The sequence below is a fragment of the Typopeltis vanoorti genome, chromosome 18 (assembly GCF_054136105.1).
Source record: "Typopeltis vanoorti isolate ZY-2024b chromosome 18, IOZ_Tvanoo_1.0, whole genome shotgun sequence".
In the NCBI taxonomy this organism is placed as follows: Eukaryota; Metazoa; Arthropoda; class Arachnida; order Uropygi; family Thelyphonidae; genus Typopeltis; species Typopeltis vanoorti.
This window is the reverse complement of record NC_143566.1, coordinates 105,233,149-105,259,068: the sequence shown is the minus strand read 5'-3', so window position 1 is coordinate 105,259,068 and position 25,920 is coordinate 105,233,149. Positions and strand designations below refer to the sequence as shown.

General features: G+C 37.2%; 1 protein-coding gene across 3 annotated transcripts in view; it reads right to left on the bottom strand.

Annotated features, from left to right (window-relative positions):
• Positions 1-25,920, bottom strand: part of LOC150097025 (CD109 antigen-like) — a 623,307-nt gene that overhangs the window by 363,077 nt on the left and 234,310 nt on the right. For all 3 annotated transcript variants that reach the window (XR_016549783.1, XM_090407831.1, XM_090407832.1), the window contains 2 exons: positions 15,753-15,950; positions 3,199-3,348 (listed from right to left, as the gene is read on the bottom strand). Coding sequence is in view for 2 of the 3 variants with exons in the window: in XM_090407831.1 (XP_090263957.1) it covers positions 3,199-3,348; positions 15,753-15,950 (348 nt within the window). In the remaining variant the exon portion in view is untranslated. The remainder of the gene's footprint in view (positions 1-3,198; positions 3,349-15,752; positions 15,951-25,920) is intronic.

Here is a 25,920-nt window from a genome sequence, read left to right as displayed (position 1 = left end):
CATTTGTTTGCTGATGATGCAAAGTTGCGTAGAGCAATAGTGAGTGCACAGGATGTCAAAATTTTGCAGGATGATTTGGATAGTTTGTAGGACTGGGCTAAGGAGAATGGATGTCAATTTAATGTGGCAAAGTGTAAGGTTATGCATTTTGGGGTGAAAAGATTAGCAGCAATATATCACATTGGTTAAAAGTATACAATACATTAGCCCTACCAGTCTTAATGTATGGAAGCGAAATCTGGACAATAAAGCAAAATTACAAACAAGATTAACAACAGCAGAAATTAAGTTTATGAGAAAAACTGCAAAGTATACCCTATTTGATCACAAAAGAAATGAAGAAATTATGAAAGAATTAAACCAAGAATCAGTAATAGAAAAAATTAAAAAATATAAACATAAATGGATGGAACACATTCAAAGAATGAAAACAGAAAGATTACCAAAACAATCCATTAAGAAAAAGAAAACCAGGATGTCCACTTAAACAATTTAACGATGACTTCTAAGGCTGGAACAGGCCATGCTAGGCCTAAATCCTTGATATGCATGATGATGATGATGATGATGATGATGATATCACATTGGTGGAACTGTACTCCAGGAGATTGATGAAGCCAAGGATTTGGGAGTGTTGATGGATAGGCAGTTGAAGTTTAGGGAACACATCAAAAAAGTGGCTAAATAGCTCATCAAATCACTTGGCTTCTGAAAAATACTTTAACAAGCAGAGACAAACAGGTTATTGTTCCTCTGTATCAAGCCTTGATAAGACCCCATCTAGACTACTGTGCCCAGATATGGGCAGCAGGGTTTCTTCTTGATGGGGAGGAGGTGGAGAGGATCCAGAGACGAGTGACCTAGATGATTGCAGGTCTGTGGAATGAACCTTATGAGAACAGGTTGAAGATTTGTGGGTTGCAGAACTTGGTTGATAGGCAGAAAAGGGGTGATAAGATTGAGAAATTCAAATTAATTACTGAAAGGCTTCTATAAGATTAATTCAGAAGATATTTTTGAGAATAAGACTGGTGGTGGGAGGACTAGGGGCCATACATGGAAGCTGGGCAAGAGTGTGGTTGACAAGGGTGTTAGAGCTAGGTTTTTTACTTGGAGAGTGGTGAATGAGTGGAATAAACTGCCAGAGTATGTTGTGGGTGCCATGACTGTGAATGAATGAGTTGAAGGCGAGGTATGATAGATATTGTGTGAATGTTGAATAGTTGTTCTTGACATGATGTTTAGGCCTCCCTCGATGAGTCTATCGAATGCTTGGAGTTGCCTGTAATAATAATAATAATAATAATTATTATTATCAGATGATAAGCTGATGTACATCTGAAGAGGATGGGAATAAATAATACACTGATTAGATATTAGTGATTTGTGCTCTGAATGACACCAGCTAGTTGTGTATGATGGAGTAATGTCTCAAAAATGGAGAGTAACAACTAGCACTCCCCAAGATTCTGTTCTTTGGCCCATCCTGTTTAACTTGTTTGTAAATGATATATCATGTGGATTGAATGGGGATCTTCAGCTGTTTGCTGATTATGTAAATTGGAGAGAATTATCAGTAGCTGTGCATGTTAATTTCTTTCAGGAAGTTTCAATGAACTTTTACCTTGGATGTTTTAAGGAGTACGGTTGTAGTTTTAATATTAATAAGAGCAAGGTGTTGCATTTTGGAGTGTAGAAATATAAGGCTGTGTACTATGTTGATGGCATTGTACTGCAGGAAGTGTATGAGATTCGAGATTTGGAGTGATGATGATGAGAGTAGACTGAAGTTTAGAGGCATATTGCTAGTGTTGCAAAGGCTGCACATCATAGTGCTGCTATGATAAGAAGTACTCTAGCATGTAGGGGAAAAGGAAGTGGTTGTGCCACTGTATGAAGCACTGGTCAGGCCACACTTCGACTATTGTGCTTAGATCTGGTAACCTGGTTTTCACTGTGATGTGGAGACATTGGACAGTGTCCAGAGATGGGTGACTAAGACAATATTGGCATGGAGATAGGTTGAAGGGATGTGGATTGCAGAGTCTGATGAAGAGGAGAAAAAGTGAGAGGATTTTATCGGAATCCAAATGGGATTATAAAAAGAGTAGAAGGTGAGAGAGCATCCACTGGAAGTTATGTAAGAGTGGTGAAGAAGGGTGTGAGGAGTAGATTTTTTACATGGAAAATTGTGAGTGAATGGAACACATTACTGGAATATGTTGTTAACGCAGGAATGCTAAGGATTTTAAGATTTAGTATCATAAATACGTTGTCAGCTGAGTGGCCCCTTGCCTTTAATACAAAGCATCATACAGCCTTGGTCTTGCACTACGTGCAGGGTCAGCTAGACTTGCAACACTTGCAGGCGCAAACTTGACTTATTTGTCTGTTTGCTTACTTGGGAAATGGAGTAAAACCAGGTTTAAAATAGCTTGGTATCTTTAACATCTCTCACAGACAGTCTGCTGATTCTATGGAGGATGTAATAATAATAAATAAAAACAAAGAGGAGTATTAACTTCCTGTTATTTATTATAACAAAGTTTTCAACTATAACAAAGAACTATTCATTTGTCCAAACAAGTTCTCTATAATAAGAGTTGACTGTATCAGGTTTTTGAAATAACAATAATAATTAAAATCTTCTTTTGCAGTTAGTAAAATTATTTATTGAACACTAACCATTTCTGTCTTAAGTTTAGAAACACAGCATATTAGAAAGATTATTATTATTATTATTTATTATTATTTCGTGACACCTCCAAGGAGTCCGAAAACTCATAGAGGGAGGACACCCACACCACAACCCTCCATCTCCACTATGGACCACTATTATGGACCTCTACTATGGACCTCTACTACCATCATCATCTATATCAACACCATCTACTGCCTGCCACCACCACTAGTATTTTTAGTCTGTAAATTGTGCATGTTCTGAAGGGCCAATTTGTCTGTATGCGATATGAAAAACCCTGCTACTGTCATATGAGATCGGCTAACTTATCTTCAATTGAAAAAATCCATATAAAAATTCCTCACGCCACAGCAAGAATCGAACTTGGGCCTTTTCCAATCAAAGGGTGCAACATACTGTTGTTCTTCCAATTACACTTATACAAGAATAAATTAAAAATTTATGCTTTACTGCCAAATAATACAGACCATTTATAATTCTGTCAAAAGAATACATACAACTGACGGAGTAAGATCATTCTTTCCATGAGATGACAGAAAATCAGTATCTAGTGCAGACAATCCAACAATTGATTCTGTTGTTAAGCCAGGAACAAGCTCAATCAGACTGGCAGATCGATCTTGCTTCATATTAACATCCAAAGTAAACTATAATAAATCATCAGAAAAAAAAAATAAATAAATAAAATAAAAACTTCATTATATCAGACAAAATACTATTTCTGAATATATTTCTAAGCATTGTTTATACTGTGCTAAAAGAGTTCAAGCACTGAAGAATATCCATTTGCCTAGGCAGGCAAATAGATGTTAAAAATGTAGTAATATAATAAAAATATATAAAATATAAAATATGAAGAGAATGATCAGATGGTAATGAAAAGGGTGGTGCAATTACATGGGGTTCTTCACAGAACAAAACATGAAATTGAGTGGTTGGAGTAATGCCTGGTGGATGGCATGACACAGAAGTGAAAGAAAGGGAATAAAAAGCAGAACATGAAAGAGTGCAAGCAAGAAAATATCAATGGTAATTCATTGATATGAGCAGTCCTGAGAGCGCAATGAAATCATGTTTTCCTGCAGCTATGACTAAGGATGTTAGTAATGCTATAAGGATGCAGAGAGTTAAGGTGAAAGAAATGTTTATTTTGACTGGTACAAATCATTTAGCCAGTGACAAGTATAGTATACAAGAAGACATGAAAGAGTTAATAGTACATGTGAAAAAGAAGAGTGAGAAATTACAAGTTATGAGTCTGTTCCCATGGTATGATAGCGGTGAGCTGAGATGAACATCTATGATCTCAAGTGAGTCATTGCACAGACTGTGCAGGAGGAATTGTGTGGAGTTTATGGACATGTGGTTGGTGGAAGGAAGGAGGTATATAGGTCGGATGTTTGTATTTAAATGGATTTGGTGTCAAGTGTCTTGAGAAAGTGTTGTTCAGTGAGAGTTTGGAAGTACAAAGTCAGGGAAACTAGAATGTTTAGGAAGGGAGGAGGGTGCAGATGAGCGTGGGTCCAGACAACCTATAAATTAGTAAGTGGGAGAGTGATCACATGATGCAAAATGTAGGCACCCCAGGTTAATTATTTGGCTAAGTAACACAAGATATAAAGTAGGTTGTGAGATGAAGAGGGTATTGCAGCTTATGTATAATAATGCCAGAAGTATTTGAAATAAGGTTGAGGAATTTTTTGTGCTAACCAGTGCTTGGCCATAAGTTCCAGGCATTAGTGAGATGCAGTTGATGCAAGGGATATAGTGTCTTCAGAGAAAACAGGATGAACAGGATAGGAGAGGAGTTTTGCTAATGAGATGAATTAAAGCCAAAATGAGTAGAAGAACATCAGGAGACAGGGATTCAGTTCATTTGAGGCTATCTGGTGTGAGATTGAGGCCAACAGGACTAATTATGTTACTGACTGCTACTATGTCATCTACATTCTCCTGGGGGTATACAGGAGAATGTAGATGACATGCACTCGCCAGCATGACGAGTACAGGTCGAGTAATTATTATGGGGGATTTCAACTATGGGGACATAGATTGACAGGAGGAATGGTCATAGGCAGGGAAGGAAATGGAATTTATACAGCTGCTGAGATAATTACATGAGGCAACATGTAATGAAGGGGACATGAGGTTGTTCAATAATGCTGGATCTGATCACTGCATCAGAGAACTTAACACTGACCAATCTAGCTACACTGCCTCTGCTTGGAGTCATGTAGTCTTGACTGAGAGATTGCTGGACATGCAGAATTTTCTATTAAGAAAGGGATATATGTGGAACTGAAAAGATTATGAATGATAAGCTGGGGGAAACAGCTTACAGCAGGGCAATGGCATAAGAATTTAGAGGCAAGAGATGTTGTTGGTGCATGGGAGGTGGTCAAGGGTTATTTGAAGAAAGTAGTAACTGAATGTATACCTAGAGTTAGAAGGATAAATCAAGTAGGAGTTAAATGGGTGAACAGATTCATTAAGCAGGAGTTGCACATAAAGGAAGGATTGTGGAGGAATTATAAAGAAACAGGTGATCATGAGCATTATAAGGTGCAGGCAAGAAGGCTGACTGGTATGGTAAGGAAGGAGAAAGCTAGCTGATAAGGTCAAAGGAAATCCTAAGGATATTGTTTGCTATGTGGCAAGTAAAAGAAAGAATGATTATTATTATTATTATTATTATTATTATTATTATTATTATTATTAAAAATATTTGCCTTCCATGGAGTCAGAGACTCAACATGGAAGATACACACTATTGCACACAATGCTCATCCAACTTAAACTGTACCCTAAACTGATTCAATATGTCTACATTCACACTCAGCTAATGCTTTCCACTCACCAACCACTCTCTGTGCAAAGAACCTACTCCTCACTCCTCTGTTCACATGCTCCTTATGCAGTTTCCAGCAATGGCCTCTATGAAAAATCTCTTCCATGTTGACCCAATAACAACCCCTGACTGGCTTATATGTCTCAATCATATTCTCCCCTCACCTTTTCCTCCTATTCACAAGGCTCTGCAACTTACATTCTCTCAATCTGTCATTGTACTCCGCATTTAAAAACCACTGACTACAACTGCTATGAATCTTCTCTGCACCCTTTCCAACATATCCTCATCACCATGAAAACTTGGTGACCAAATCTGTGCACAATAATTCATATGAGGCCTGATCAAGGGCCTCATATGAAATCATAACCTCTCTATTTCTGCATGTCAGGGTCCTCCGCATCATTGCCATTATTCGATGTGATGTCTTCACAACTTGTGTAATGTACCCTCTGAATTTCAGGTCCATGTCTACCATCACACTTAGATCTCTTATCTCCTCTACTTCCATTAAAGTTTCCCCACCAAGTGTATATTTTGCATTCCATTGATGCTTACCAAACCTCAAAACCTTACACTTTGCAACAGTGAACAGACAGTTCCACTTACGCAATCTATTCAAGTCCTCTTGTAAGGCCATAATATTCGCGTGACTCTACATTGCTCTCCCCACTTTTGTATCATCTGTAAACAGCTGCATATCACTAGCTAAACCCAACCCAACTCCAAAACTGACTCTTGCGACACACCACTAGTGACCTTTCACTTTCAGGATACTGCACCCCATATACGACTTTCTGATACCTCTGACAGCCAGTCACTGATCTAACTCAGAAGTCTGTTATCCAATTCCATCTGTTTCAATTTATTTAAGAGCTTGTTGTGTGGCAATCTATCAAAAGTGTTTGCAAAATCTAAGTACACCACTGTATATGCATCTCCCTGTCCAAGGTATTTATCACCCCCATTACAGTACATAAGTAAGTTAGTGAAACATGATCTCCTCTTAACAAACCCATGCTAATAGCCACAGAGAATACTGCTGTTATCAACCCATTTCTGTATCCTATTTTTCACCCATCTTTCCAGGACCATCACCACAACTCCAGATATACAGACTAGGCTATAATTTGAAGCTACAGCCTTATCACCACCTTTATGCAATGGAACAATTTTACCCTCCTTCCACTCCCTTGCAACCTGTGCTGTTAGAAGACTTATTAACCCTGCAGAAGTTGCTGTCGAAAAAATTGCAGCGTATGTGCATCTGAAAGATACATTCATTACTATCATGTACTAAAATTATTATTATTATTATTATTACATAACACCAAAGACTCATCAAGGGAGGGCACCTACTCTACAACTCTGTCTTCACTAATTGAAACTACCTTCACCATCTACACCAACGCCATCTACCGCCGACCACCACCACTAATATTTTCACAGACAATTACAAATATCCATGCCCACGGCAGGATTCGAACCTGCAGCCTTTTGGCTGAAGAGTGGATACACTAACCACTCAGCCAACTAGGCCAGAAAAAAAAACACTGTAAATATAATACATGATGATTTATTTATTTTCAGTTACAATCTAGAAATTATTGAACAAAGAAACAAAGAAAAAAAATTAAACCAATACTATACTGACATCAGAGGTCACGGTATCTCTCAGATATAGTTTACTATGAATATCACAAATCTTTACATAATACGTGTTAAACCAAAACTGACTGCATAAACAGTGTGGAATATCACTAGTAACATATGAATGAATGAACAGCTACTCATGACCTCCAAGCTATACACTGGATATGTGTAAGCATATTTATATAAACAATTTGCATGTATCTGTCAGATCAGCTGCAACTTCTGCAGGGTTAAAGAGGCATGCCAATGCTACTGCCAATTCCCTGCAATATTCCCTTAAGATGAGTGATGATATATCATCAAATCCTATTGCCTTATTGTCATCAAGGTTATTTATTTCCTCAAATACCTTCTGCTCACTCACAATTAAGCCATCCCCTCCTATGTCCTCTACACTTAATTTCCTCATGATTCCACCCTGATCAGGATGAAACACCCTTATAAATTGATCACTGAATACCTCAAGCAGCAGTCTACCACTTTCAATCATAAACTTCATCTTACCATGATCATTCTTTCTTCTACTTGCCACATATCTAAAAAAGCTTTCCAGGGATTTTCTTTGTCTGATTTGCCAATTTCTGCTCATACTCTACTTTTGTTTTCCTTACTAACTGAGTCACTCTCCTGGCTTGTTTTTTATACTCTTCATGTGACTGATTATTACCATTATTCATCTTGTACTTCTTCCAAAGCACTTTTTTTTTCCAGATTTCATGCTTAAGCTCAACATTCATCCATTTTACACCTACCTTATAGAGCCTTTTGGTCTTCAGAATACATAACAGCATCAATTATTTATCAGTTCCCATGCAGCATTTATTTCCTTACCTCTCAACTCCTCATTCCATGTTATAGCTCCAGGCTGTCTCCTAAGCTTGTCATAATTACCAGCCTTATAATTCCACATATATCCTTTCCCCACAAAAGTCTGTATATGACTAGCCACAACACAAGTGATTACTTCATGATCACTTTTACCAATTTGTGGAAAGTGTGAAACCCTTCTCACAATTATATCTTCTCATGAAATGATCAGATCTAGAACTCGCAATTCTCGCATGCCACCTGAAATAGTTATCTCTCAAGAACTTGAGAAATTCATTTTCCTTATTCCCAAATGCTATCTCTTTATTCCATTCTATACTACCATAATTAAAATCACCCATAATAATTACCCTTCCTTTGTTCACTAATTCAAGTTATTTATACACTTCTTCATCACCACCTTCTACATTTCCAGGCCTATAGCAACATCCAACTAATTATCTTCCTCTCAAATTCCACATTACACCACACTGCCTCATAACCATTGCCCTATTTCCCCCCTTTCATATCTACCTTATGTGGAATTAATTCTCCTCCCTTCTTGCCCTTTCTATCCTCACGAAAAATACTGTTTCCTTCCATTTCTATTCCTGTTATGATATCATCTTCATTCAACCAATGTTCACGTATTCCAATGATTTGGGGGAAAATAAATGCAATCACTGAAACCATTTCATCCCCTTTATTCCTGATACTTCTGGCATTTGTAAACAAATACAGCAGTTTTTATTTTTAGATCTATAGCCAGTCCTATCCAAGCCATGTGTTGGTTGTGATTTCCACACCACTGGGGAAGATTATGAAAGGATAACTTTAAAAAATACTGGTAATAGAACCGAACCAAATATTTTAATTACTGGGTGAGCATTTTTCATGGGTGTACCATCTAGGTGTGACAGTGCAATGCCAGATGTGACACCAACTGATAGGAGAATAGAGGATGAAGAAATAGAGGTGCTTAAAATATTGCAGAAGCTCAATACAAACACAGCCATGGCATTAGATGGCATATCAGCCTGGGTATTACAAGAATGTGCAAAGGAATTATCAGCTGATGTGGGAAGGTACTACCATTGGTGTGGAATGGGGGGAATATAGTCCCATTGCATAAAGGAGGCTCTCCAAGAAGCAGCAAATTACAGGCCAATCAGCATCTCAAGAATGATGGTTAAGGTATTGGAGAAATTGGTGAAAGACAGAATTCAGGGTTGGGTGGACAGAATACTCTATAAGGAACAACATAGTTTTGTGAAGGATAGGTCTTGCCTTAGAAATCTTATTACTTTTTATAATCAAGTGACAGTCACAAGGAGTTGGATAAGGGGAATGGCTATGCAGTGATATTGCTAGACTTTGCAAAAGAATTTGACAAGATTCCACACAAAACTCTATTGCACAAATTGGAGAAAGTGAGGATGGATATGAATCTTTTGATTTGGATTAGGTGACTGATGGAAAGATACCAAAGAGTGGCATACCAAAGTGTAGTCCAGGAAAAGGCAAGTGACCAGTGGTGTACTACTGGGCTCAGTAGTACACAATGACCATCTGTTGTTTAATTTTCATATAAATGATATAGGAAACGACCTGACAGGAAATTTTCAACGATTTGCTGATGATGCTAAACTGGGAAGTGCAACAGTAAATGAAGTTGATGTAGAAATTCTGCAGGAAGACTTAAACAGACTAACAGCATGGGCAAAGGCTGGTAGTTTAATGTGTCCAAGTGTAAGGTTTGGGAAGAGATCAGAAGCTGTGAGGTATAATGATGGAACTGAACTGCAGGAAACTGATGATGCCAAGACTTGGGTGTGACTAAGATAGGAAGTTGAAGTTTAGAGAGAATATTGCGAAGGTAACCAAAACAGCACATCAGATTACGTGGTTCTTGAAGAATGCATTAACAAAATGGGATAGAGAGGTTATTGTTCTCTTATATTAAGCTTTAATAAGGCCAAATCTGGAGTCTCAGATTCTCTGGTAATGAAGAAATTCTGAAGAGGGTGCAGAGGCGAGTGACAACGATTGTGGTAGGTCTGAGGAATACTCCTTATGAGAATAGATTTATGATGTATAAGCTTCAAAAATTAGTTGACAGACAAAAAAAAAAAAAAAAAAAAGAGACAGACATGATGGAAGCATTTAAGTTATTATTATTACTGTACCTTCCATGGAGTCGGCAGACTCATCGATCATGGGAGGTTCATTCAACTGGTAACATATTTATCATAACAAATCTTAAACTCCTTAACACTCCTCACATTAACAATGCATTCTGGTAATGCATTCCATTCACTGACAATTCTCCATGTAAAAAATCTACCCCTCACACCCCTCTTCACTACGCTCTTACATAACTTCCAGGGATGACCTCTGGTTTTCTTCTCTCACTTCTACCCTTTTTTATAATCTCATCTGGATTAATCTGATAAAATCACTGCACTAACTTAAATGTCTCTATCATATCACCTCTTTTCCTCCTGTCCACTAAGCTCTGCAATCCTCATTTCTTGAACCTCTCTCCATAACCAGCATTAGAAAGTCCTTAGTCACTCACCTCTGGATCCTTTCCAATATCTCCACATCACACTGAAAACCAGGTTACCAGATTTGAGCACAATAAACCAAGTGTGGTCTAACCAGTGCTTTATACAGTGGCATAACCACTTCCTTATCCCTACATGTTAGAGTACTTCTTATCATAGCAGCACTATGATATGTAGCCTTTGCAACACTAGCAATATGCCCTCTAAACTTCAGTCTACTGTTGACCATCACTCCCAAATCTCGAATCTGATCCACTTCATGCAGCATTGCACCATCGATATAGTACAGAGCCTATTATTATTAAAGGGGTTTTTATAGGATTGACACTGAAGCCTTTTTTCAGCTCATGGCAAGAAGGGAGAGAACAAGGGATCACCAGCGAAAGTTGTGTAAGGGTGTCGTTATGTTAGCAAGGGTGTTAGGACTAGGTTTTTTGCTTTAACCTAACCTTGTTAACACATTGATTACCTTTCCGCCCACACTGTTGACTAAATATAGACAAGTAACCACAGTAATAAGATTTTTTAATGAGTAAATATTTCGTCCTAAGTATCATAGGACATTGTCAGTACAGTTAATTTAAACAATACTAGAAATCACATATAGTTAGGGTGCATGCTTACAAATTGTGAATGTAAGTGTATGTGATTCCTAGTATTCTTTGAATTAACTGTACTGATGATGTCCTATGATACTTGGGATGAAATATTTACTTATTAAAAAAATCTTATTACTGTGGTTACGTGTGTATGTTTAGTCATGAATGCTCTACAGGTTTCATTATACAACAAAACCACACTGCTATTTTTTAACTCTTCTCAACAACCTATCTGATCAGGTCTCATATGGATTATTGTTCACAGATTTGGTCACTGGTTTTCATTGTGACAAGTATATGTTAGAAAGAATCCAAAGAAGATTCACAAAAGTGGTCACTGTTCTTTGGAATGTGGAGAACGAGGACAGATTGAAGGAATGTAAACTGCAAAGCCTCATGAATAGGAGTACGAAGAGCATATGACTGAGACATATAAGCTAGTCAGGGGTTATCATCAGATTGACATGGAAGAGATTTTTCATAGAATGGGAGGGGGGGAAAACAAGAGGCATCCCTGGAAACTGTATAAGGAAGGTGTAAGCAGAGGAGTGAGAAACAGGTTCTTTACATGGAGATTAGTTGATGAGTGGAATGCATTGTAAGTATGTTGTGAATGTGGAGACATTGAATCAGTTAAAGGCACAGTTGGATGAGCATTGTGTGCAATAGTGTGTATCTCCCACGATGAGTCTCTGACTTCATGGAGGTTGGATGTTAATAATAATAATAATAATAATAATAATAATAATAATAATAACAATAATTTGGTTTGAAAGGTGAAATAACCAGAGTGTATTACAAAATCAAATATTTTAACAATCCAATTAAAATTCTTTTCAAAGTAATTAATAGGTGTCTGATAAAAGAACATTTGTAAAGAAGAATATAATATTATACTGATAATAACATTAGATGAAAATCACAAATTTGATTTTTGAATCCAAAGTGTTTATATATATACAGGGTGTTCGGGATAAATTTGACATATTTATAATTAATTATATTTTTCCGTAAGTTACATGTATTAACACACACTTCTCTTCATTTAAAAGTTTGGACCCTTCTTCATTCATATACAAGATGTCAGAAAGGATGGATAGCTGGAACCCACCTGAATCATGGAAGAGAATAACTTGTATCATGATGATTCGTGCCCGCCATCAAAATAAGGATATTACGACTGCTGCCCAATGCTCCCTGAATACAGTAAAAACAATCAGGCATGAACTAGAGACTTGCAATGGTGACTACGAGGATGTAGCAAGAAGAAAGATCCCTAGCAGACGATCTGATTGCGTTCGTACAGCAGAATTCCTCGCAAATCTGCAGGAACAGGTGTTGAAGAACCCTGGCATTGGAATTCGGGCTTTGTTCGTGGAGTTGCTAACTGTAGTCAAGCCCTGGATAACAAGGGTAGCCAATGGTAGGCCGTATGTATGGCAGCAGGATTCGGCCCCTTGCCACACCTCTGGGAAAAGTCAAAAATGGTTGTCTGAAAATTTCTACGACTTCACCAGTCCAAATGTTTGGCCTCCAAACTCCCCAGACCTTAACCCCATGGATTATTTTGTATGGGGTGCAGTTGAAAAAGACACCAATCGCACTTCCAGTAATACAAAAGCCCAGTTAATGGATAAAATTAAAACAGTTTTTGCGGCCCTTCCCAGGGAGACTGTAGCATCAGCTTGTTCGAGGTTCCGAAGCAGAATTGAAGCTGTGATCGATGCTAATGGTGGTTATTTTGAGTAAATCTTGTTGATAGTATTGTAATTAACTCTGCCTGTAATGTTTTTTTGTCAATTTATTAAATTTAATAGATACAAAGAAGATTTTCTTTTTCCTTACGAAACTGTCAAATTTATCCCGAACACCCTGTATATATGTGTGTATGTGTAAGCTGACGATCTTCTAGTAGAAGTATCAACCAATTTAGATAAATATTTATTATTATTATTATTATCATTGTGAGTATGTTGAGAATGTGGAAACATTGAATCAGTTAAAGGCACAGTTGGATGAGCATTGTGTGTATCTCCCACGGATGAGTCTCTGACTTCATGGAGGTACAGTTGGTCTCCATGGAGTCAAGAGACTCATCGTGGGAGGTCCTTTTCAGGAAACACAGTCTATCATACCACTCCTTGAACTCACTGACCATTCTTGCTCTCACCACTCCATCAGGCAATGCATTCCATGATTCAACCACCCTCCATTCAAAGAAACCAGTCCTCACCCTCTTGCTCACAGCTTCCTTTCGTAACTTCTAGGAATGGCCCCTTGTCATCGCTCATTCCAGCTGTTCCACCAAGCAAAAGAACTCCCCAATGTCCACCCTGTAACTGCCTCTCAACAGTTTAAAAGTCTCGATCATATCTACAAAACTCTGCAGTCCACATTCCCTCAGCCGATCCTCATAACTGACATTGTTCAGTCCTGAAACCATCTTTGTTATCTGCCTCTGTACCCTTTCCACAGTTAATTTATCCCCTTGAAATCCTGGGGACCAAATTTGAGAACAATAGTCCAAGTGTGGTCTGATCAGGGCTTTATACAATGGAATGACAACTCTTTTATCTCTGCAGGTCAGCATCCTTCTCAGTATTGCAGCACTCCTCTGGGTTACCTTCACCACCTTTGCAATATACTCCCTGAACTTCAGTTTTCTATCATTCATCACCCTCAGATCTCTTATCTCCCCTACTTCCTCCTGTACAGCTCCTCCAATTGAGCATGCAGCCTCACATCTATGGATCCCAAACTTCTAGACTTGCCATTTTGCTGCATTAAAAAAAACTGATGCCCTCACCCCAATCATTTGCCCATCTGTCTAGTTTATTGAAATCCTCATGCAGTGCTGCCACATCTGCACTATTATTGATAACCCTTTCCAGCTGCACATCATCCGCAAACAGCTGAATATCCCTTGAAATCAATTGACAACATCATTGATATAAAGGTTGAAGAAAACGGGTCCCAGTACTGAGAACTGTGGCATCCCACTTGTAACCTTCTGCTTCCTTCATATTGCCCCACCATACATAACTCTCTGATACCTATCAGACAACCAATCCTGAATATCCAAGTTCACTAACCTGACATTTAAGCCCATATTTAAACTTAAATATCAGCTTATGATGTGGCACCCTGTCAAATGCCTTTGCAAAATCCAAAAAATGGCAGTATATGCCTTTCCATCATCAATTGCTCTTGTCACTTTATTATAAAAGGCAATCATATTACCAAAGCATGAACATCCCTTAACAAATCCATGTTGATTCTCACAGATCACAACACTCTCATCTGCCCAAAGCTCAGATTTATGAACTTTGAGTAAACCATATAATCTAGATGGATGAGCAGAGAAGGTTTTTGTTTCTACAAATTCTATGCATTGAATGTGGCCACTGTGTAACCATGACAGAAAGAACAGATTTTATGCTTTTTCTTTGTTTTTCATCCCAAATAGAAATATTTGGGATGAAAGAATTAAATCTGGCAACCAGTTCATCTGGCTGCCAGTAAGATCCGATTTTAGGGCCTTATAAGTAGAATAGTCTTGAAATATGTGAAATTTTTCTGTAATATTTTCTTTTACAACAACAACAGCTTTTCCTTTGTCCACATTAGTAATAATGAAATTGTTTTTCTCTTCAATGACTTGAAAGCTTTAAATTCAGAAAAGAAAGGTTATGATGAGGAGATTGAGCAATGAGAAGAATTTTTACATATTCAAACAGAATCCTGTTAGCTGTTTTAGAAAATGGGATTGAATGCCTTTATGTATGCTGTCAAAAAAATTTCATAAGAGGTACTTTTTTGGAGAAACAGCAAAGTCATTCCCTTTTGATAAAAAAATAACTCATACTGTGTTAGCGGGTGGTCATATATAAAAAGTTTATCTGTCACAAACAATGTTGTGAGCACTGTTCCTAATGTGACTTACAAGTGAATCAAACTTCTGTTTTAAATTATCACAATTTGAATTAAAAATGAGAAGAATAATATTAAAAAATTCAGTATTAAAACAGATTCTATGCCATTCCTGATAGAATCGATTTCTTTATTTAAGAGGGCTAAAGTTTTTTTGCTTCATTCAGTTGAAAAATTAAAAGTGACCTACTAGCTCTGCTGTAGATCATAGGCTTTCTTCAACCAATAAATTACTTTTATTTTACAGCAGGTAGAAATAACCTGTGCCAAGTGTGTGAGGAGTAGTTTTTTACATGGAGAGTAACTGGTGAGTGGAATGCACAACCGGAATGCATTGTGAACACAGAGATTATAAATTATTTCAATATGACAGACATATTGCTAGTTAAATGTGCCTCCATTGATGAGTCTACTGACTCCATGGATATTACTGTAGTAATAATAATAATAATAATAATATCCTCCAGAAATGACAATCATGATGATAATAATTTGTACTAAAATTAAAATTTTAATTAGCATTTATCCATATATATGTTATGCAAATATTCATATTATCAACTGCATTATCAATGCATTCCATAAACTAAGATTAATTATTTTGTTGGTATTTTAGAAATAAATTGATGGAACATAAAAATTATCACCTCTTTTCTATTAATTGCGTGCACTGGAAGAGCTATGCTATCTGCTAAAACATCACCATCAGGAGCAATGTAATAGACAATTATATGGCAAACAGGAGCCATTTCTGGTGAAACAGGAACAGAAAAGGTAGTAATGCTGTTTAACATTCCTTCTACTTCTTCACTTCCAACCAGAAGTATAATCCCTTTAGAAACCACCTGAAATTTTAAAAATATATAAATAATGATATATGCTACATAATATGTTAAGTTTTTTCATTTCATTAATACTTTGAGTCCTAACAATGTAAATATACATCGATTGCAAGTAAACCCAGAATCCGATTGATGTATATTTACATTGCTAAATTAAAAATTCCGAAAATAATAATATATGCTTGAAATTCATTATCAGTTTCATTATCAATTTGAACCTTCAACTTCATTGTCCATGAGATTGGTTGACTTTTATAAATAAAAAAGGGAATTTACATTAGTATATCGTAATGCCTGCCCATCAGCAGCGTCACGTACAATTGCACATATTCATGTTTATATTACATCGCGCTGTCATAACTCTGGTTGCTCCAATCTAAACAATATAAAGGATTCACGACTCTCTTCTTGTGACCTAAGAGATCAGTTTGAATTTCTCTGTGACCATGGACAGACCAGGACCCAGTGGTGCCCAAAGCAGGGGTACAAAACTCTTCTTGAGTGAATACGAATTAGAACAAATGCTCAAGGAAATACTCAATAATGAAGGATTTGAATTAAATGATTGAACAGATAGTGATCCAAAACAAAAGGAAGGAGATCTCCCCACAAATGTGAGCTCCGAGTCAAACAAGAGTGATGCAGAACTTCAAATGAGGAGTGACCAAATTCGAGGCCATCCTGTGAGTCGTGTTCACAATCGCACATGAGGTTGTGGCATTTCAAAAACAGAATGGCCTAATTCAATGATTTATAACTTGACTTTTGTGGCGAATAGTCAGGACCATTGCCAGATTAGATCACACCCTGAGGCAAGCAATTAAATATCGTCCCTGATGGATTATAAGACAAAAATATAAGAAAATCTACAATTGCTATATTATATAATAATATTAATTAAATGTTTGCTCTAAGGGGGATATCATGCAATAAAACTGTTTATAAGCTCTCTTCTAAATTTAAATTATAAGCAATGTCTGCCTCTATTGATATAGTTTGCTAGACCAACCAATCTTTCTTGGGTCATTGCTGTTCGCAAAGAATATTTAATCAGATTAAGCTTGGAAAAACTTCTTTCTGCAATTGCTATGCTAACAGGAATTGTTAACAATATCCTTAGGATGGTAGTTATGTTGGGATAAATTTCTACAAGATTTTGGTTATATATATATATATTCATTTTAATATAAACTGACTAAAAATCCGAGAATTATAACAAATTGAGATTTATTTGAAAACGCAACATATTTCGTCGGGATTGACTTCATCAGGCTTTAAGAACATAGAAAGCTATTAAAAGACACTGAAAAAACATTGAGACACTCTAAAGCTATAATATTCGATTGTAAATCACAGTCATTTACATATTATAGTCGAATATTATAGCTTTATAATTGTATAACTTTAGAGTGTCTCAATGTTTTTTCAGCGTCTTTTAATAGCTTTCTATGTTCTTAATGTCCGATGAAGTCAATCCTGACGAAACATGTTGCGTTTTCAAATAAATCTCAATTTGTTATAATTCTGGGATTTTTAGTCAGTTTATATTAAAATGAACATATCCAACCTCCGAGTTAATAGTAATAGTCATCATATATATATATATAGACACACACACACATATTATTATTAGACACCTCCAGGGAGTCCAAATACTCATCGAGGGAGGGTATCTGCTCTACAGCTCTGTCTCCATCACTCAATCCACCAACGCCATCTATCACCGACCATCACCACTAGTTTTTCCACAGACAATCACAAAAATCCATGCCCATAACAGGATTTGAACCAGCAGCCTTTTGGCTGCTGGTTCTATCCACTCGGCCAGCCAGGCTGGCATATGTATATGATAAAATTTGGCGAGGACCACATTTCTCTTGTATTATTTTTGAGAGAATTTTTAATTTTTCAAATAAATCTATTGCATCTACATCAAATGTTTTGCCACTGCTCAAAGCAATTTCCAAGTATTTACAATGTTTTAATATTTCGTCTAAACTCCAGTTATGTAAATTATTTATATTATATAAAAATCCAAATAGATTATTGCATTATCTCAGCTGTTCAAATCTATTTTGTAAGCTATTTATAGCTGTATCAATTAAAATGTTAAAAACATTAACTTCAAAAAGTTTTTCTGGAGTTGCTTGTGGCTCATCATGGCTCGCATAGGAAAACATTTTTCTTTTTCTTTAACATGAGGAAATTCCAGTGATACATCAAATTTTTCTGCAATTTCAGATGCAGTTGTTTTCATTTGTTGAAATCTGTTTTTCCTATAATCAGTTAAAACTTTCAGGATGGTGTTAAACTGCTCTAAGGCATGGCCAATATTTAAATTTACACTTTGCAACATTTTACTCACTGGGTTTATTAATGACAGAATGTCATACCAAATAATTATGCTGTAAATAAATTTGAACGAAGTGATTTTTTAAACAAGGTCATGAGTAGTGCATTTTGTTTCATTTCTGGTTGAACCTGTCAATTGAGGATTTTAATATATTTCCACGAGTGCATCATAAATTTTGAAGAATTAAAATCGAATTGGTTTAATTGCTGCAAATCGAGCTTCCCATCAAGTGTCAGACACACCTTTTATTGTTATGTTTGGTAGGTTCTTTTGGTTTCAAAAGAAATTCCCACCTGTTCGTCAATCCAGAAAAAAATTTGAATAGTTGAATTGTTCCAAAAAATGATACAGCATCAACTGTATTTTTTGGTGTCTTTCGTTAAAATTCCAAATCTCCTTATATTGCTTGTTGCTATCTTTACTTGCTCTTCCTTTTCTCTTTTTCCTTTGAGAAAAGCAGCTTGATAACTTTTTCTTTTTCAAATTAGTCATTCAATTTACTCATTATTTATAAATTATTCTTTTTTTTTCCTATTAATTCTTAATTATGAGTTAATTAATTTATTATTTTTAACAGATTTAAATCAATAAAATCTTTTAAAAAATCGATTTAAAAGAGTTGCCTTCTATGGATTTTTATTATAAATAATTAATTTATACAATAATTTGAAAATTTGTTAATTAAAAGTAAACTATTATTATTCAGGACAAATATAAGATGTAAAGCATGCTGTCTAACAAGCAATTTTGGCATTTTAGTAAAACGCACCTCTGATTAATACGTTTATAATTTATAAATTACTTACTTTTAAAATTTTATTTGTCTATCAAAAACCCAAAAATAGGTACAGAATTAAAATCAAAGTCACAAATTGTCCAAAGTCCTTAAACACAGAATATACAATACTCAATATGTTTCACATTCAAAATTGAAATGATGCTGAAAAACATGTAAGAAGTGGTGTATAGAGGCTTAAGTGCTGTGAAGACATAATGTTGGAGGTTTAATGGATTTTTTACAACACTCAGAAAGGATTAAAAAGAATTTAATACTTCCTATATTTCGTCCTAGTCACTAGGAGACATCTATGGGGATTACAAAAATAACTAATGTAACATAACACAAATATCATACAATACTAAGCCCAACCACGTGGGTGACGCTAAAGTCCTATCTAGGTGGAGCGCCCTCTAAGGGAGGTTGTAGGTGGCCTGGAATATAAAGTAGGATCTCTGGTGATGAGTGTTTCCCAAATTTTCGGAAGCTTAATGCAACCGTATTTATTAAGATTTGGTTGATTTCTAAGAGCTGCTGCTGCTTCCAAGAATAGTCACCCTTTCTTGAATTTGCTGTGATGGAGCATGGTGGTTTTCTTCCATGATACTCTGTGGGTAGTGTCCAAGACATGGTCAGCCAAGCCTGAATGACCATAGTTGTGTTTACAGATGTAAGACTTGTGTTCCTCTAGGCGGATGGATGCTGATCTGCCTGTCTGTCCAAAGTACGCCATTTTACAGGAACAGGGTACTTTGTAAACTCCAGGCAGAGAGAGAGGAGGGAGCTGATCTTTCGTAGAACGGATAAGGGTAGCAAGTTTGCGGTGGGGCTTATATGCTGTGTGTAGGTTGTACTTTTTTAGAATCTTGGCTATTTTTTTGGATGTGCCACGAATGTAGGGTATGGTGATGGCATTTTTAAATTCTTGTTGACGGGAAGGACTGGGAATGGGAGAGGAACTGATTATTTTTTTGATACCGTGATCGCTGTAGCCATTGGAGAGGAAAGTGTTGTGTATGTACTTAAGCTCAGTAGTGAGGGCGGTTCCACTGGAACAAAGATTGTGGGCTCTCTTGGTAAGTTTTAATAATGCCATATTGTTGAGAGGGGTGGTGGTGTGAGAGTTTGTGAATGTATCTCCCTGTGTGTGTGTGTGTGGGTTTTCTGTATACAGTGAAGGCAAGTGTATCATTAGGCAGACGTGTGACTAAGGTGTCTAGGATGGGTAAACAATTGTTCTTTTCCTTTTCCATAGTAAACTGGATTCTTGGATGTAGGCTATTGAGATGACTGAGGAAGGAGTCTAATGTGTCTGGGCCATGAGGCCAAACAGAGAACACATCATCTACATCTCTTAGCCAGATAGAAGGTTTGAGTGGGGCTGAGTCTATGGCTCGTTTTTCAAAATCTTCCATATAGAAATTAGCAAGGGGGGGAGAGAGGGGGGGAATCCATGGCGGTTCCTTCTATCTGCTTGTAGATTTTGTTCTTCCAAGCAAAATACCCAGAGTTAATAGCAAAGGAAAAGAGATCTAAGATGTCAGAAGGGAAAACTTTTTGTAAGAGAGATAAGGTGTCAATTAAGGGAATATTAGTAAACAAAGAGGAGATATCAAAGCTTACCAATATGTCTTTTATTCAAGGTTAAATTTTCTATGAGGGCTTTAAAGTGGGTCGAGTTTTTTATATAGGAAGTGGACCTTCCAGTGAGGGGGGGGTCAGAGAGTTGGCCAGCTGTTTAGACAGTCTGTAGCAAGGTGCATTGGTGCCATCTACTATAGGTCTGAGTGGGGAATTGGATTTATGGATTTTTGGTAAGCCGTAAATTCGGGGGGGGGGACGGGAGCGGAAAGGTTTAAGTTTTTTCGTGATGTCGGGGGGCCAGGAAGATACTTTTTTAAGTAAGATTTTTAATTTTTTAACTTGTGTTTTTGTGGTGTCGTGTTCTATAGGGATGTAGGTAGCGCGATCGCGGAGGATAATATTCATTTTGTGATTGTATTCACTGGTATTGTGTTATGTTACATTAGTTATTTTTGTAATCCCTGTAGATGTCCTAGTGACTAGGATGAAATATAGGAAGTATTAAATTCTTTTTAATCCTTTCTGAGTGTTGTAAAAAATCCATTAAACCTCCAACATTATGTCTTCACACCACTTAAGACTCTATACACGAATTCTAATCATTCATGGAGAAGATTTAGCACGCAAATCCAAGCAATACGGTAAGTCAAAACTATGACTATCTAGGCAACTAAATGGGCTGGCCTTTTTAAAAAGATGTCGGGATACAAGAGTGATACTGAACTGCGTTAAACTAAAGACCAATTTCCATTCCAAAAAAGCACCCCAGATATATAACCGTGCCAGCCTGGCATTACTACGCGAGCAAATCACTTCTACTCGTGCCACCCGCTCAGTGATGAACGCCGCCATTGGCTCCTTACATTCAGAGCTCTCCAACGTTCTTAACCCTGAACTTTGGTCGAATCTCTCCGACATTTCAGAAACCTCCGCACAGAAAGAATTTCAAAAAATAAAAAATAAACACGTCAAGAAATATAACAACCTGATTAAAGACAAACCACAACCACAAATTCAACTGCTCCAGACAGTAGTAAACCTCTCTTCCAAAAGGCTCAATGACGATGCCGTCAGCGCACTTAGCTTCGGCCGTAATTTTGGCGTTGCTCCGAAGGAAGTGCCGGTGCTTGATGTAATGGTTAACATCGAACGTGGGATCGGTCGCTTACCGTCAGAGATAGCCAACAACATGAGACTTGACGTAGCCAACATCCTTGCTGATTCTTCGCCTCCAAAAAGTAATTTATCGTATGCCCAACGTACAGCTCTCCTGAAATTACGGAAAGAAAAAAGTATTGTCATCACCAGAGCGGATAAGTCGTTCTTAATACCAGTGAATACAATCGCAAAATGAATATTATCCTCTGCGATCGCACTACCTACATCCCGCTAGGGGTGTAGGTAGCGCGATCGCGGAGGATAATCACCACCCACAGAGTATCATGAAAGAAAACCACCATGCTCCATCACAGCAAATTCAAGAAAGAGAGACTATTCTTGGAAGCAGCAGCAGCTCTTAGAAATCAACCAAATCTTAATAAATACGGTTGCATTAAGCTTCCGAAAATTTGGGAAACACTCATCACCAGAGATCCTACTTTGTATTCCAGGCCACCTACACCCTCCCTTAGAGGGCGCTCCACCTAGATAGGACTTTAGTGTCGGGGGGGCAGGAATCTTACTTAAAAAAGTATCTTCCTGGCCCCCCCGACATCACGAAAAAACTTAAACCTTTCCGCTCCCGTCCCCCCCCCCCGAATTTACGGCTTACCAAAAATCCATAAATCCAATTCCCCACTCAGACCTATAGTAGATGGCACCAATGCACCTTGCTACAGACTGTCTAAACAGCTGGCCAACTCTCTGACCCCCCCCTCACTGGAAGGTCCACTTCCTATATAAAAAACTCGACCCACTTTAAAGCCCTCATAGAAAATTTAACCTTGAATAAAAGACATATTGGTAAGCTTTGATATCTCCTCTTTGTTTACTAATATTCCCTTAATTGACACCTTATCTCTCTTACAAAAAGTTTTCCCTTCTGACATCTTAGATCTCTTTTCCTTTGCCATTAACTCTGGGTATTTTGCTTGGAAGAACAAAATCTACAAGCAGATAGAGGGAACCGCCATGGATTTCCCACCCTCTCTCCCCCCCTTGCTAATTTCTATATGGAAGATTTTGAAAAACGAGCCATAGGCTCAGCCCCACTCAAATCTTCTATCTGGCTAAGAGATGTAGATGATGTGTTCTCTATTTGGCCTCATGGCCCAGACACATTAGACTCCTTCCTCAGTCATCTCAATAGCCTACATCCAAGAATCCAGTTTACTATGGAAAAGGAAAAGAACAATTGTTTACCCTTCCTAGACACCTTAGTCACACGCCTGCCTAATGATACACTTGCCTTCACTGTATACAGAAAACCCACACACGCAGGCAGATACATTCACAAACTCTCACACCACCACCCCTCTCAACAATATGGCATTATTAAAACTCTTACCAAGAGAGCCCACAATCTTTGTTCCAGTGGAACCGCCCTCACTACTGAGCTTAACTACATACACAACACTTTCCTCTCCAATGGCTACAGCGATCACAGTATCAAAAAAATAATCAGTTCCTCTCCCATTCCCAGTCCTTCCCGTCAACAAGAATTTAAAAATGCCATCACCATACCCTACATTCGTGGCACATCCGAAAAAATAGCCAAGATTCTAAAAAAGTACAACCTACACACAGCATATAAGCCCCACCGCAAACTTGCTACCCTTATCCGTTCTACGAAAGATCAGCTCCCTCCTCTCTCTCTCTGCCTGGAGTTTACAAAGTACCCTGTTCCTGTAAACTGGCATACTTTGGACAGACAGGCAGATCAGCATCCATCCGCCTAGAGGAACACAAGTCTTACATTTGTAAACACAACTATGGTCATTCAGGCTTGGCTGACCATGTCTTGGACGCCACCCACAGAGTATCATGGAAGAAAACCACCATGCTCCATCACAGCAAATTCAAGAAAGGGTGACTATTCTTGGAAGCAGCAGCAGCTCTTAGAAATCAACCAAATCTTAATAAATACGGTTGCATTAAGCTTCCGAAAATTTGGGAAACACTCATCACCAGAGATCCTACTTTATATTCCAGGCCACCTACAACCTCCCTTAGAGGGCGCTCCACCTAGATAGGACTTTAGCGTCACCCACGTGGTTGGGCTTAGTATTGTATGATATTTGTGTTATGTTACATTAGTTATTTTTGTAATCCCCGTAGATGTCCTAGTGACCTAGGATGAAATATAGGAAGTATTAAATTCTTTTTAATCCTTTCTGAGTGTTGTAAAAAATCCATTAAACCTCCAACATTATGTAAGAAGTTGGTATCATGCTGTTTCGTTGAAATGTTAATTCTTTTCTACCGAATTCCATAATATCTGAAACACATTCACTATATTTACTAAAATAAAGGGCCAGAAGGCTTCAGTTCAGCAATAGAAAAATTATAAAAATCAAGTGGATATTAAATGCATCATTATTTCAAAGTTGAATACAGAAACCGTATTCCCTTAAGCTCTCTGGTCAAATTTCATACGAAACTTTTATAGTTTCTGTATTTGGCTTTGAAATAATGCTGGATTTAATATCCACTTGATTTTATAACATTCACTATATATTTCTTAGTTTCAACACGTTCACGATGGGGTGGTATCTAACAAAACCATACATTGCCAATTATATATTTGGTTTAATCCTTTATACAAGTGTAAGCAAACAAAGTTTGCACCTGAAGTATTTTCAGGACTGGGGCAACTCATGGCAAAGGTGGTATAACTTCTCATCACTTGCCTTAGTATCCCATAATGCAAAGCACATCTCCCTGTAGACATATATAATGCTATGCATTAATGGAAGGTCACTACCATTCCCTTAATAATTGGTAGCATAGCCAAGTGAAAAAACATCCATCACTTCTTGCCAGTGCAACATATGGTTTTGCTAGAGTCTATACAGCAGTTTCTGTGGGAGGGGACATGTCACATGTGATTCATTAGTTAGTGTCATTTTTATCCCAGGATTTTAATAATTTTTATATTGCCGAACTGAAGCCTTCTCGCCCTTTATTTTAGTAAATATAGTGAATATGTTTCAGATATTATGGAATTCGGTTGAAGAGAATTAGCATTTCAATGAAACAGCATGATATGCCCTGCTTACATTTCTTCAGCATCATTTCAATTTCGAATGTGAAACATATTGAGTGTATTGTATATTCTTTGTTTAAGTGACTTTTGCTTCTATTCTGTGTTTATTCTGCTTGATAACTTTTTCTCTTTCAAATTAGTCATTCAATTAGTCATTATTCATAAATTGTTTTTTTTCCTATTAATTCTTAAGTATGAGTTAATTAATTTATTATTTTTAAGAGTTTTAAATCAACTTTCATACGAAACTTTCGTAATTTCTGTATTTGGCTTTGAAATAATGCTAGATTTAATATCCACTTGATTTTTATAACATTCACTATATATTTCTTAATTTTAACACATTCACGATGGGGTGGTATTAAACAAAACCTTACGTTGCCAATTATATATTTGGTTTAATCCTTTATACAAGTGTAAGCAAACAAAGTTTGCGCCTGAAGTATTTTCAGGACTGGGGCAACTCATGGCAAAGGTGGTATAACTTCTCATCACTTGCTTTAGTATCCCATAATGCAAAACACATCTCCTTGTTGACATGTATAATGCTATGCATTAAGGGAAGGTCATTACCATTCCCTTAATAATTGGTAGCATAGCCAAGTGAAAAACATCCATCATATCTTGCCAGTGCAACATATGGTTTTGCTTGAGTCTATACAGCAGTTTCTGTGGGAGGAGCCATGTCACATGTGATTCATTAGTTAGTGCCATTTTTATCCCAGTTGTCACTAATTGCACTATTTGTTGAGAAATATATTATGCAGCCTGCAAAGTCTCTGTGCCTTATTCAGCGACATAATAAAACTATTTGTTTTTTGTGTGTCTGCAGTGTAGTAGCTGTTGCAGAGGGCATGTTGTTTACCACAGGGAGCAAGTTACTATTGCCCTGACTTTCACGTCGGGGTGATAGTAATCTTGCAATTTGAGTAGGAATTTAAATTAATTCTTTTTTTTATTAATAATGATTCCACGTGTTAATGATGCATTGCCGATAATTGCCACATACCCCTGAAGACCTTTCACGTACCTCCAGGGGTATGCGTACCACACT